Consider the following 14,508-nt stretch of genomic DNA (forward strand, 5'->3'; position numbering starts at 1 on the left):
TTATACTGAAGCTTATTACTAACCTTAAGAACTTTAGCATTCACAGATTCCTTCTCTTTATAAAAAAATCGAACCATCTGAATCGTCAAGTAAGCAGGTAGTCGGCTGATCTTAGACTGAGGAGAAAAAATAAAGAAATCCTATCACATGCAAATAACACACAAGTTTTTAATTCCTTGGTTTGGTACAAAGACTGGGTAACATTAATTAACTGGAAACCTTTCATCAAAATGGATTCAATTTCAAAAGGAATGCACAACTTACAGATTTGATGTATAAAGCATTTCTTTGCAATGTCGGAGACTGTTTGGTGATTTCTTCCTGAAGTCGCTATAAGGAAAAAAAAAAAAAAAGGAACATAACAGAAGACCAAACATTTTTAGTTTTAAAATTTTTTTTCTGCAATATAGAATCACACTTTTTTTTTTTAAATAAGTTCTATGCCCAAAGTGGGAACTGAACTCGTGACCTTGGGGATCCAGAATCACATGCCAGGGGTGACTGGGTGGTTCAGTCGGTTAAGCATAAGACTTTGGCTCAGGTCATGATCTCACAGTTTGTGAGTTCAAGCCCCACGTCGGGCTCTGTGCTGATAGCTCAGGGCCTGGAGGCTGCTTCAGATTCTGTGTCTCCCTCTCTCTCTGCCCCTCCCCTGCTCACACTCTGTCTCTGTCTCTCAATAACAAACAAACGTTAAAAAAAAATTTTTTTTTTTAATTTTTTTTTAAACATTTATTTTTCTTTTATTTTTGAGACAGAGAGAGACAGAGCATGAACGGGAGAGGGCCAGAGAGAGAGGGAGACACAAAATCTGAAGCAGGCTCCAGGCTCTGAGCTGTCAGGACAGAGCCCGACGTGGGGCTAGAACTCACAGAGCGGGAGATCATGACCTGAGCCGAAGTCGGACTCCCAACTGACTGAGCCACCCAGGTGCCCCTAAAAAAAAAAAAAAAAAAAAAAGAATCACATGCCAGCCAGGCACCCCTGAAATCAACTTTTTTTTTTTTAATTTTTTTTAACGTTTTATTTATTTTTGAGACAGGGAGAGACAGAGCATGAACAGGGGAGGGTCAGGGAGAAGGAGACACAGAATCCGAAACAGGCTCCAGGCTCTGAGCTGTCACCACAGAGCCCAACGCGGGGCTCGAACTCACGGACCCTCACGGACTGCGAGATCATGACTTGAGCCGAAGTCGGCCGCTCAACCGACTGAGCCACCCAGGCGCCCCTACTTTTAATTCTGTTAGACAACATATGAACATGGATTTATACCACCGAAAAATTATCTAAATGAAAGCAATGTACGAAAGCCTTTAGATTTGGTTCAGTTCTGAAAAGGCATCAAATAATTTATACTAGTGTGAACTCCTCAGAATGTAAATAACGTTTGAAGTTTTTAAAATGTGACCCAAATGTTGCTCATATTGAGTTTACACTGTATTTTATATAATATAAAAAAGCCTTTTATGGCTTCTGTCTACATACAATCAGAATACTCCTATTAAAGGACAATTAAGAAAATGTAGAGAATCCTTGTTCTTTATGCTTTATGTATAAAAACCTTCCAGAACCAATTACTATTAAATATGAGAAAAGTCATCACAGAGAAAACCTGTTAATCTAACATATGTGGAAAGCCACTTGACATATCTTAACTATCATGTCTGCTTTTCCATTTCTTACAGCCTATGTGATGCTCAGCAAGGCAGCTACCCCTCTGCACATCATATGGAAATGATAACAACAACCACATATATATCATAGTGCTGTTAGAATTACATGAGTCAGAATGTGTAAACATGCACAACCATTTGGCATATATTCTATGTTCAATAAACATTAGTTACCATTATTGTTCAGATCAAAAAAAAACACTAACGTGCTCTGCTTCATAAGAACATTTAATATACAAGACATTTAAGTTAAAACAATTTACTGTTAATGTTTACTATAAAATTACTTATGTAAAATATTTTCTTAATTTTTAAACATTACTAATCGTATTACAAAAGGAATCACCATGTAGCTTTTTAACACTTAATCAAGTTTGTTCATCAGCAAAAATGGTAAAGAAATATGGAGCCAAATTACTCTAGAATAATCAGAACAAACGATAATAAAGCATCTAAAAAACAGGCAACATGGGGCGCCTGAGTGGCTCAGTTGGTTAAGCATCTGACTCTTAATTTCAGCTCAGATCATGATCTCATGGTTCGTGGGTTTGAGCCCTATGTCAGGCTCTGTGCTGGTAGTGCGAAGCCTGCTTGGAATTCTGTCTCCCTCTCTCCGCCTCTCTCTCTCTCAATAAATAAATACACATTTTTTAGAAATTATTATAAAAATGGGCAAGACAATACAGTATCTGAAAAATACATGCTTTTCAAGAAAGCATATCTGGCATGATGTTATTCATCAGGTAAGCTATATGAATTATCAATCCACTATCATCTAGAAGAGCCAAGTACATTTAGCTTTTCCAGAATTTTATAAAATTATGAAGAAAATATCATCCTGGAGAGTTCCTGCCAAAACATTCCATTCCCTTCTACACTCTCCAATTACATTTATACTTCATTTGATGCCTTGAAACTTGCACATCATGATTTATTATAGGACTCTTAGGAGTCAGCTATTATTTGTAAGCTTTTAAAATAAACTTCTCTTAAAAGCCATTAGGCCTCATTACAACTCCCCTTCAGTATCACAGAGCAGAGAATATTAGTATTTGCCTCTTATGTCCCCATTTACCAACCCCTTCCCTAGCCAATCTCATCCCAAACTATAGATGGGAACTCCCTGATGACAAATGATCTTGTTTATCAATGCAATCCCTGCCTCAATTCATTGCCTATCTTCAAGACATGTACATATTTCCCAAACCAAATCAAAGTACTAAATTAGCAAGCAAAACTGTTAAATTTTATCAATCTTCTCATTAAAGCATACATTCTATAATATGGAAATGGTGAAAGAGTACTAACTGGATAATGACAGTATCAAGTTCTAGACCCGGTTCTGCCACAAACCAATTAAGTCACTTACATTCTGGGGCCTCAACTGTAATACTGGTGCAGTGGCAGAGGACCCACATGGCCTGATTTGAACAGTAAAATCCCAGTTTATACTCATCATTACTAACACACCCTCATCATAATACCCTCAGAGGCCTCCTACAAGCCTCTGGTCACAACATTTTTGTCAACCTATCACGCACATAATACACAACCTTGTGGTTATGTGTGTTTCCATTAAATGATATGTTGACACATTATCGTCTTCACAGCCAACTACACTCTAATTCATCCCTAAACAAAGCTTATCTAACAAACATTATTTTCTCCTTAAGGCTTATCTAACAAACATTCACACACAGTCTTCTTGGCCTCAGAACACTAGACAGCACTTCAGCACTTTGGCTCAAGGCCACTCTAAACAGCACATCACCAACAAAAAGCACAAAATGCAAAAAAAAAAAAAAAAAAAAAAAAAATTTGTGGTACTAAAATTACTGCAAAAGGACACTTGCTTATTTCATGAGTTGAAACTAGAAGACAGAGCATCACCTTTTTGGACCTCAGGTGAGACTGTGTCCATTAACTCAAAATTTTTGCCACTATGGAACATGTCTACAAATGACTATGAAAGCACCACAAGTATTGATATTAGAGGTATAAATAAATTTTAGTTAAGTAGGTGTATCTGCAAATAGAGAATCCATTTACAATTAAGATCAACTGTAACTGAACTTACCAATTTAAGTCCTGTAAAAAGATACTTGACTTCTTGATTGATAAAACAGCTAAGCTGAAGCTGATTTTCCTTCCCTTTAGTGACTTCTTCTTCTTCAGATTCTGTACATTTCATGCTTGAGAAATAAGATAAGGAATATACCAACAGGCATTCACTTTGTTACATAATCCTGAATATAATAAATTATCCTAATGCTATTAAAATTAATAGCATCACTATTTGCAAATGACAAATCCGATAAAGGGTTAGTATCCAAAACATATGAAGAACTTATACAACACCAAAAAATAATAATAATTCAATTAAAAATGGGCAGAAGACATAGACATTTCTCCAAAGCAGATATACAGACAGCCAACACATGAAAAGATGTTCAGCATCACTAATCATCAGGAGAATGCAAATCAAACCCACAATATCACCTCACATCTGTCAGAATGGCTAAAATGACAAGTGCTGGCAAGAATGTGAAGAAAAAGGAACTCTCAGAACTGCTGGTGGAAATGCAAACAGGTGCAGCCACTGTGGAACACAGTACAGAACAACCATATGATCCAGGAATTCCACTACTAGGTATTTATCCACAGAATATGGAAACGCTAATTTGAAAAGACATATAGGCACCCCCATGTTTATTGCATTATTTACAATAGCAAAATTATGGAAACTGCCCAAGTGTCCATTGATGGATGGATAAAGATGTGTTATATATACACAATGGAATATTATTCATCCACAAAAAAAAAAAAAAAGACTGATATCTTGCAATCTGCAACAACATGAATGGAGCTAGAGGGTAGTACGTTAAGTGAAATAAGTCAGTCAGAAAAAGACACATACTGTATGATTTCACTCTCACTCGTGGAATTTAAGAAACAAAATCAAATGAACAAAGAGACAAACCAAGAAACAGACTCTTCTTAGCTATAGAGAACAAACTGATGGTTACTAGAGGGGAGGTGGGTGAAATAGGAAAATGAGCACTGAGTAATGTGTAGAACTGCTGAATCACTTTATTATACACTTAAAACTAATATAACATTGTATGTTATAACTATACTGGAATTTAAAAAAAATAGCATCATACACTGGTATTTAAAACATTTTGGTTTCCAAGTAGATTCATTTCAACATACTTAAAAGTGCTCCATTCACTTACCAACAATATGAGTAATGAGTGTATAAAAGGATAAACTCTCAACAAATATACATTGGTACTCATAGTATTGAATGGTTTTAACACTAAGGTACATAAACAGAAATCATTAAGTTTCTACCCATGACCTAGAAAATAGGCCTTCCCTAAATTCATGAATTCATGTTTTATTGGCTCAATCTCATGTATACAATTTGGCTGATACATTGTTTCATATAATTAAAAAATTCATTCCCTATGAAGTAAAAAAAAGAAAAAAAAATTCTCTATGAAGTGAATTAATGAGGTTGACTCCGCTAAACATATACTTAGGAAAAAATAATGAATATCCTTATTAAAGTATATACTTACCTAAACATTAGGATTACTCTAATGGGGATATTTTTCCAAATTCCTAAGTTTCACCATATTTTTCAGGCATAAAGCCTCTGAAGAATTTTTCTTCATACCCCACCCACCACTCCAATCAGTCAACAATGCTACTGATACCCATCTACTTCTAGTAAGTTATGAGTACAGCCTCTACAAATCTTGGCTCATAAGGATACGTAGTTTCAAACTCAACTCCAAAGAACTGATCAATTAAGCTTTTCTTTTTAGAAGGTGTCACTGCTGATGCAGATGAAGAATCTGTCTGCAAAAATTAAAACAAAAATTCCAAATTTACTTTATATAGATACTAGTGTGTATTTCTTCCCACATAACCCAATTTAGTAAATACATATTTAAGCTTTTTAAAATGTAAGCCCCTTCTGTAAAATCCTTCTATTCAAAAACATCACCAAAAAACTACAGATGCTCAATAATATCTTCTATGTTTAATAAATAATACACTGAATTCAAGTGTCAAATGCAAGCTTTCAAATTCCAACTACAGACTGAGCATGTTAAAGTATTCAAGTACATGTGTATCTATTAAGATGAATTTATTTCAAGCCTTTGGGATTGGTGAGTAGGGGGAAATCAAGGTATAATGGAAGTCTATAAGCACAAATAGATTTGTCACCTCTTTAACAGAATCGTCTTCTATAGCTTCCAATTTCTGTTGCAATACTCGCATCATTTGTATCCAACATTCATTAGCATCCTGTAATTTAAAAATGACACAGTAAATAATCCTGGCTGTGACAGTGTTTTACCTATAAGAGTCTTCCAAAAGAAGTACTGTTTCCTTAGGGAAGGGGAATAAAGCTATTTTTTTTATTTAAAAATATTAAGTCAAATGAGATATTATATGATCTTCAAAGCAAAGAACTCCAGAACATTCATTCATTCAAGAGAGGTTCACTGATCTCTTCCTTATGCTAAACACTGTTTTAGACACTAAGAATAAACACAGCCGTGACCAAAACAGAAGAAGTTCTCAAGGGGGATATAAATAAAATATAACATAAATTCACCTAAAGAGAAGTTATGAAGAAGAAAAAAATATATGGGAGCAGAAAGTGATGAGGTGAAAGGAAGTGTGCTATTTCAATAGGATAGTCAAGAAAGCTTCTCTGATGCCTTGACATTTGAGCCGGAAGACCCAAACGATATGAGGAAGCAAGCCATGCACTTATCTGTAAGCTAAAGAAAGAAGAGCAAAGACCCTGCAGAAAGAGGGTATGTGGAGGGTTTAAAAAATAGCAAGGAAGCCAGTGAGTGTACAGGAGAGCCAAAGTAAGCAAGGGTGAGAGTGGTACATGATGAGCTCAGGGAGGTAGCCAGGAATAAGATTATTCAGGACTGGGATAGAAAATCACTAAGAGGCAATCAACAAGGGACCAAGGATTATTCCTTAGTAACAGTTTAAGGACTCTAAAAGGTTGTGTGGAGAAACCCGCAAAAAGACGGACAAAAGCAGAAGTGAGATGATCAATTACCAGACCACTCCAGGCAAAAGATAATGATAGTATGAACCACAGAGGACTGATAACTGGAGTGTATTTGGAAATGCAAATACATATGGTAAGTGTATAACATCTAAGTTTTACATTTACACAACGAAAACCCCAGAACCTTGCCCTGTTTACCTGTTGAAGATACTGTCCTTGTTCACCCTTCTCCGCAAACTGTGGGAAAGCCATGTGTAAAAACTGCAGTAGGATAATAGGTGGAATACTAGAAGACGTTTTATCCATGGAATCAAACAAATCTCTAAGGGCTTAAAAAGCAAAGCAAACACTGCTTTAGTAAAACAGTGACACATTTAATACATGTTACTATAAATTAATTCTAGACTGGGGCGCCTGGGTGGCGCAGTCGGTTAAGCGTCCGACTTCAGCCAGGTCACGATCTCGCGGTCCGTGAGTTCGAGCCCCGCATCAGCTCTGGGCTGATGGCTCGGAGCCTGGAGCCTGTTTCTGATTCTGTGTCTCCCTCTCTCTCTGCCCCTCCCCCGTTCATGCTCTGTCTCTCTCTGTCCCAAAAATAAATAAATGTTGAAAAAAAAATTTAAATTAATTCTAGATTAATACAAACACAAAACTGCTGAGTACTTTTAAGTATATCTACTCTTCTTGTAGTTTTCAGATTCCCAATAAGAAAAAGATTTGTTTTTAAATCTTAAAGAATTGACCCGAAGACTTTATAATGCACTAACTATAAACAACTTCTGGGCCCTGCCCCTCTGTCTCTCTCTCCTTGCCAGCCTTTGTCTTCCAAAACAAAGCACGGTATATTCATTCAACACAGAGAACACATAACCTTTGTCTAGGGATCAAACAGGCTGATGTTACTGTTTTGGTACTATGCCACTGTCAGGCCACCACTCCCAACCGACCTCCCCTTAAGCCCGTACTTAGTTCCCAACTACTCAACTCCTAAATATTAAATAAAATATGTTTAACATACATCCTAACTCTACTGAATAGTTAAGAACCAAAACTAATTTGCCTTCTTCAAAATCTTTCCTCTGCTATCCTCTTTCACTTTCATAAAATCTCATGGTCATGGCAGACTGAGCCCTGCTCTGGGAGTTCAGAACACTCCTGCTCTGCCGACTCCCTGGCTATCATACCTTGCCCTTCTTACTTCATGTACAGCAAAATGCTAGTCTAGCCTATCTTGACTCGTTTCGTTAACTAACATGTGAAATGTTATCTACCATTAGTATATACAAACCGAAGCCCAGAAAATACTAAGCACAAAGCCAGTGTGCAATAAAATGTTCCCGAATAAAACAACGTGGTGTTTAAAAATGTTTTTCCAAGAGACAGCAAAAATTAATCATTACTACCAAGCTAATGATTTTTAAAAGAAAAAATCTAAATTATAGCACACTTTAATAAAGTACGCATTACTCAAACAATGGTTTAAGATTTAATATATACCATAAACAGAGCATCTCAAAGTATTTCACTAGTTTGAAAGAAAAAGATCAAAAATGCACTATACATTAAAAGAGACTAGTAAAACATGAAAATTGAATACAATGTATGATCCCAAACTGGCTCCCAAAGCAAAGAACTTTATAATGGCAATACTGGATCAACTGCCGAAATTTAAGTAATCTGTACTTTAGAGTACTTCATCCATGTTAAACCACTAGATTTTGAAAAATGGTAATTGTCTTGTGATTATGAATGTCCTTATTCTTGGGAAATACATACTGAAGTATTCAGGAATAAACTGTGATGTCTATACCTTACTCTTGAAGGTTCAAAAAAAAAAAAAAACAACAAAACAAAACAAAAAAAAACATGGTTACAGAGAATGATGAGCCAGGTATCAAAAGTTAATAATTGGTGAATTCTTGTAACTGTTCTATAAATTTAAATTTAGCACAAAACAGGGGTGCCTGGGTGGCTCAGTCAGTTAAGCACCTGACTCTTGGTTTCAGCTCAGGTCATGATCTCACATTTCATGGGTTCGAGCCCCATATCGGGCTCTGTGCTGACAGTGAGGAGCCTGCTTGGGCTTCTCACTCCCTCCTCTCTCTCTGGCCCTCCCCCGCTCACACACTCTCTTTCTCAAAATAAATAAATAAACATTTTAAAAAATTAGCACAGGGGCACCTGGTGGCTCAGGTGGTTAAGCACCTGATATTGGCTCAGGTCATGATCTCGTGGCTCTGAGTCTGAGCCCTGTGTCAGGCTCTGCGCTAACATGTTATAGCCTGGAGCCTGCTTCAGAATCTTTGTCTCCCTCTCTCTCTGCCCCTCCCCTGCACACACTCAGTCTCTTTTAAAAATAAACATTAAAAAAAAATAGCACAGGGGCGCCTGGGTGGCGCAGTTGGTTAAGCGTCCGACTTCAGCCAGGTCACGATCTCGCGGTCCGTGAGTTTGAGCCCCGCGTCGGGCTCTGGGCTGATGGCTCAGAGCCTGGAGCCTGTTTCCGATTCTGTGTCTCCCTCTCTCTCTGCCCCTCCCCCGTTCATGTTCTGTCTCTCTCTGTCCCAAAAATAAATAAACGTTGAAAAAAAAAATTTTTTTTTTTAAAAATTAGCACAATATAAAATTTAAAAATGAAAAACAGTATCTTTCATCTCCTCAATACTACAAGCTTCTTAGAGGATACTGGAGAAGTTGCTGAAATTCCAAGTTACTCTTAGATACAAAAGCAAACAAGTAAACTAGATATAAATGATATTTTTCTCATTAAAAACTTCCAATAAATCTTTCAGGAAAAAAATGGTCAAAGGAAAAACCTCTAACTACAAATGACACAAAGAAACATACTGTTTTTATAGTATTACAAATTAACAGCTGACCACAATGAGATACCACTTCACACCCCTAGGCTAGCTATAATCAAAAACAGACAATACCAAGTATTATCAACAATACAGAGAAATGGGAACCCTTATTCATGCTGGGAGAAATATAAAATGATGCAGCTGCTTTGGAAAACAGTCTGGCATTCCTCAAAAAGTTAAAGTATAGTTACCATACGACCCAGCAATTCCACTCACAGATATATACCCAAGAGAAATAAAAACATGTCCACAGAAATCCTTGAACAAGTTTTTAGCAATACTTACAATAGCAATACTACAATAGTCAAAAGTGGAAACCACCCAAATGTCTATCATTGATAAAAGGACAAAGGAAATACAATATATGCCTACAACAGCATCTTTTTCAGCAATAAGGAATCAAGCACTCATACATACTACAATCTGGATGAACCTTGAAAATAGTGAAAGAAGCCACTCTAAAAAGACCACATATTGTAAATTCCATTTTTGTCAAAAGTCCAGAATAGGCAAATTTATGGAGACTGACAGTAGGTGAGTGGCTGTACAGGGCTGGGGGTGGAGACCAGAAAACAGGGTGACTGCGAAAGGTTACAGAGTTTCTTTTTCAAAGCGATGAAATGTTCTAAAATGAACCTGTGGTGATGGCTGCACAACCCTCAGTATACTAAAAGACAACGAATTGTGCACTTTAAGTGCATAAATTGTATGGAATGGGAATTGTATCTAGTTAAAGCTGTTACAAACAAAAAGGCAGCCGTAAGAATACCTTATCAATCTAACCCAATGACTTAAGAAAGTATTCACTTGTAAAACTGTCCCAAAATGAATGGGGACAGAATACATGGTCTCATGTAATGAAGAAATGTTATTCCCATGCTTTAAGAATTTGTTTCTCCTCATATTTCATATACCATTTCCTTACACTAACACTAGACTCTCTTGTAATGACTGCATCAACTATAATAAAACCTACCTCTTGCTATCCTCAGAGATAGGTCTTACTAATAGAACCTAAAGCCAAAATTAAATTTAATCCAAAAAACTGAAAGACTCTTAGTGAGAAAAGACAGACATCAAAGGTTTATAATCTGGATAATAAAATAAAATGTAAGTATAAGTACTCCGATTTTAATGAGATGAGGTTTTACAAAACAATTTTTTAAATTGAAAGCTACTAAACAAATTGAGTGAAAAATAACTTATTGAATACTACACTGCCCTCTCAAAAAAGGAGTTTTTAGATACTGACCTGCAGTAATGTACTGTGCTGAAGCCATTTCCCCTGAAGCTCTCAAGGCACCTGCATACCTAGGAACATTAGGCAGAATTAAATAGGATTCGATTCATTCTGAAACTCAAATGAGAAGAAACTAGTTAAAAGAGCTTATGACACCTTCAACTGCAAATTTATCAGAGTTGTTCCCACCTTTATATTTCCTCCTCTTTTGGTCTTGTTACATTAACAATTATATGTACAAAAAGGAACACTAAGGAAAAAGGGAATTTAGGGGTGCCTGGGTGGCTCAGTCGGTTGAGCCTCTGACTCTTGGTTTTGGCTCAGGTCATGATCTCACGGTTCATGATATCGAGCCCTCCACCAGGCTCTGCGCTGACAGCATAGAGCCTGCTTGGGATTCTCTCTCTCCCCCTCTCCTTGCCCCTCCCCCATGCACTGCTCCCAAAATAAACATTTCAAAAAGGGAAAAAAAGGGGTGCCCATGTGGCTCATTGAGTTAAGCATCTGACTTCAGCTCCAGTCATGCTCTCATAGTTTGTGGGTTCAAGACCCACGTCAGGCTCTGTGCTGACCTCTCAGAGCCTGGAGCCTGCTTCAGATTCTGTGTCTCCTTTCTCTGCCCCTCCCCTCAGCTCATGCTCTTATCTCTCTCTCAAAAAAAAAAAAAAAAAAAAAAAAAAAAAAAAAAAAAAAAAAAAAAAAAAACTTTTTTTAATGTTTGTTTTAAAGAAAAAAAGAATTAGATGAATGAAGACTACTTTTAAATTCTTTCTCTTAACTATTTATTTATTTATTTATTTTAATGTTTATTTCTGAGACAGAGAGAGAGAGACAAAGCATGAGCAGGGGAGGGGCAGACAGAGAGGGAGACCCAGAATCCAAAGCAGGCTCCAGGTTCTCAGCTGCCAGCACAGAGCCCAATGCGGGGTTTGAACTCACAAACCATGAGATCATGAACTGAGCAGAAGTCCAATGCTTAACCAACGGAGCCACCCAGGCGCCCCTCCCTGCCAACAATTACTTTTAAAAAAAACATTTCCCGGGGCACCTAGTGGCTCAGTCCGTTAAGCAACCAACTCTTAGTTTTGGCTCAGCTCATGATCTCACATTTTGTGAGTTTTGAGCCCCACGTTGAGCTCAGCGTTGACAGTGCAGGGCCTGCTTGGAATTCTCTCCTCTATCTCAAAATAAATAAACTTTAAAAATTAAAAAAAAAAACATTTCCTGAAAACATTGCAAAACAAAAAAGTACACGTGTAATATCCATTCCAAAGAAAATAAAACACAATTTCAGAAATAATAAAGAAAAAAAAGCATTACATCAAAAACATTAAATCAAAGTCAATATACCTACATTCAGCATTAACTTTCTTTTTTTTTTTTAATTTTTTTTTTTCAACGTTTATTTATTTTTGGGACAGAGAGAGACAGAGCATGAACGGGGGAGGGGCAGAGAGAGAGGGAGACACAGAATCGGAAACAGGCTCCAGGCTCTGAGCCATCAGCCCAGAGCCCAACGCGGGGCTCGAACTCACGGACCGCGAGATTGTGACCTGGCTGAAGTCGGACTGCTTAACCGACTGCACCACCCAGGCGCCCCAGCATTAACTTTCTATGTAACAAATAAGTCCCTTTAATTTTCAAGTCTGTCTGCTTACCTATAAAATGAGGTGTTTCTATTAAATAATTTCTAAATTCACTTTCAATTTATAATTCTCAGTGAATTTATAACAGCACAAAGGACTGGCCATTCAAAGGAAATAAACTAGTATTTATTCATACATCTTATGACACAGAATCAGAAATGATCATTCATATATCAAACACCGAGGGGCAAGAGAATGACTGCCTATTCACTATGATTAAAACTATGTTCATGTACCACACACCCACTGAAGGGACTAAAATGAAAAAGAATGATATCAACCAAGATTGGCAAGAATGTAGAGCCATAAGAACCATCAATACCATCAGTAACATGGATGAATTTCAAAAACTATGCTAACTAAACTAAGCCAAACCAAAAATACATTCTGTACATTTAAGTTCCTGAATGCACAAAACTAATATGAGATCAGTAGCTGCTTGCAGAGTTGGGTAGTGGGTGGGAATGAGGACTAGGAAAAGGTAGAAATATAAAAACTTCCTGGGATGAGGGAAATGTTCTTAATTTGTAAAATGGGTTACAGATATTTGCATTTATCAAAACTGATCACACCAAACACAAGATATTTACTCGATGTAAATTACATTTCTATTTAAAAATAAAAAAAAAAAAACTTTGGGGCACCTGGGTCTCTCATTCAGTTGACCCATCTGACTTGATTTTGGCTGATCCCAGGGTTATGGGATTGAGTCCTGTGTCAGGCTCCATGCTGAACATGGAGACTGATTAAGATTTTCCCTTTCTTTCTTTCTTTTTCTTTCTTTCTCTATCTCCACCCCCTCTGCCCCCTCCCATGCTCATGTGCGTACTTTCTCTAAAATAAAAAAATAAAGTAAAAAAATTTCTGTGCTTATGTAAACAATCAAAGAGGTCACAGAAAATGTCAAATTATATCCAACTGAAAAGTTGTTAATTTAGATATTTTGGAAATTGCTATGACTCAAGTTTTTAAGTTTTTCAGTACACAATTCATAACCATGTCTAAATTATATATATTCATTTTAAAAAGTGAAAATCATAATAGCTTCCCTCTTAGTTTATAACTTCTTAAAAGGCACTTCTGAAGTTAAAATAATGTACTAATAAAGCAAGTGTATCCCAAAACATCAGTCAAGTTTATAACAACATGTTGTTAGTGAATTTTACTTCTAGTTACAGGACAACATTGCTAACTATCCCTACATTTATGGCAAAGGCTATACTAATGAATTATCTTTTAAGTCACTAAGAAGAAGAAAAGCATAATTTAATACTATCTCCCCACACAAACCTCTCATTATACCAAAAAATAAAAATAAAAATTTTTTGATGTTTATTTATTTTTGAGAGAGAGACAAAGCATGAGCATGAGCAGAGGAGGGACAGAGAGAAGGAGACACAAAATCTGAGGCAGGCTCCAGCCTCTGAGCTGTCAGCACAGAGCCCGATGTGGGGCTAGAACTCATGAACCATGAGATCATGACCTAAGCTGAAGTCAGACACTTAATGGACTGAGCCACCCAGGTGCCCCTACCAAGAAAACGTTTAATTTCTAATTAAGGTAAAACCATCCAATAAGCCAAATAACATTAACAGTTGAACTTTACAAAGAAAAACTGTTAGAAAATAAAAGGAAAAACTGACAAGAGTACAGAGAGATGTAACAGAAAACACTAAGAGGTTTTACAGAAGATAAAAAATAAAAGAGTACCTTTTCTAAGACAGTCTTTACCAAGTCAATAAATTAAAAAAAAACAACAAATGAGGGGTGCCTGGGTGGCTCAGCCAGTTAAGTGTCCGACTTCGGCTCAGGTCATGATCTCGTGGTTTGTGGGTTCCAGCCCTGCCTCGGGCTCTGTGCTGACAGTTTAGAGCCTGAAGCCTGCTTCAGATTCTGTGTCTCCCTCTCTCTCTGCCCCTCCCCTGCTCTCGCTCTGTCTCTGTCTTTCAATAATAAACGTTAAAAAAAATTTAAAAAAAAACACTACATGATATAGAAAATCCAAATGTAATTAATAAGCTTTAGTCTATTATAC

The 14,508-nt window shown here is 36.8% G+C and overlaps 1 protein-coding gene across 2 annotated transcripts in view; it reads right to left on the reverse strand.

Annotated features, from left to right (window-relative positions):
* Positions 1 to 14,508, reverse strand: part of USP14 (ubiquitin specific peptidase 14) — a 52,909-nt gene that overhangs the window by 7,560 nt on the left and 30,841 nt on the right. For both annotated transcript variants that reach the window (XM_045041739.1, XM_003995057.6), the window contains exons 6-12: positions 10,840 to 10,898; positions 6,922 to 7,052; positions 5,913 to 5,993; positions 5,455 to 5,540; positions 3,751 to 3,865; positions 265 to 330; positions 24 to 116 (exon numbers count right to left, since the gene is read on the reverse strand). In XM_045041739.1, the coding sequence (XP_044897674.1) occupies positions 24 to 116; positions 265 to 330; positions 3,751 to 3,865; positions 5,455 to 5,540; positions 5,913 to 5,993; positions 6,922 to 7,052; positions 10,840 to 10,898 (631 nt within the window). The remainder of the gene's footprint in view (positions 1 to 23; positions 117 to 264; positions 331 to 3,750; positions 3,866 to 5,454; positions 5,541 to 5,912; positions 5,994 to 6,921; positions 7,053 to 10,839; positions 10,899 to 14,508) is intronic.

The sequence above is a fragment of the Felis catus genome, chromosome D3 (genome assembly GCF_018350175.1).
Source record: "Felis catus isolate Fca126 chromosome D3, F.catus_Fca126_mat1.0, whole genome shotgun sequence".
Lineage (NCBI taxonomy): Eukaryota > Metazoa > Chordata > Mammalia > Carnivora > Felidae > Felis > Felis catus.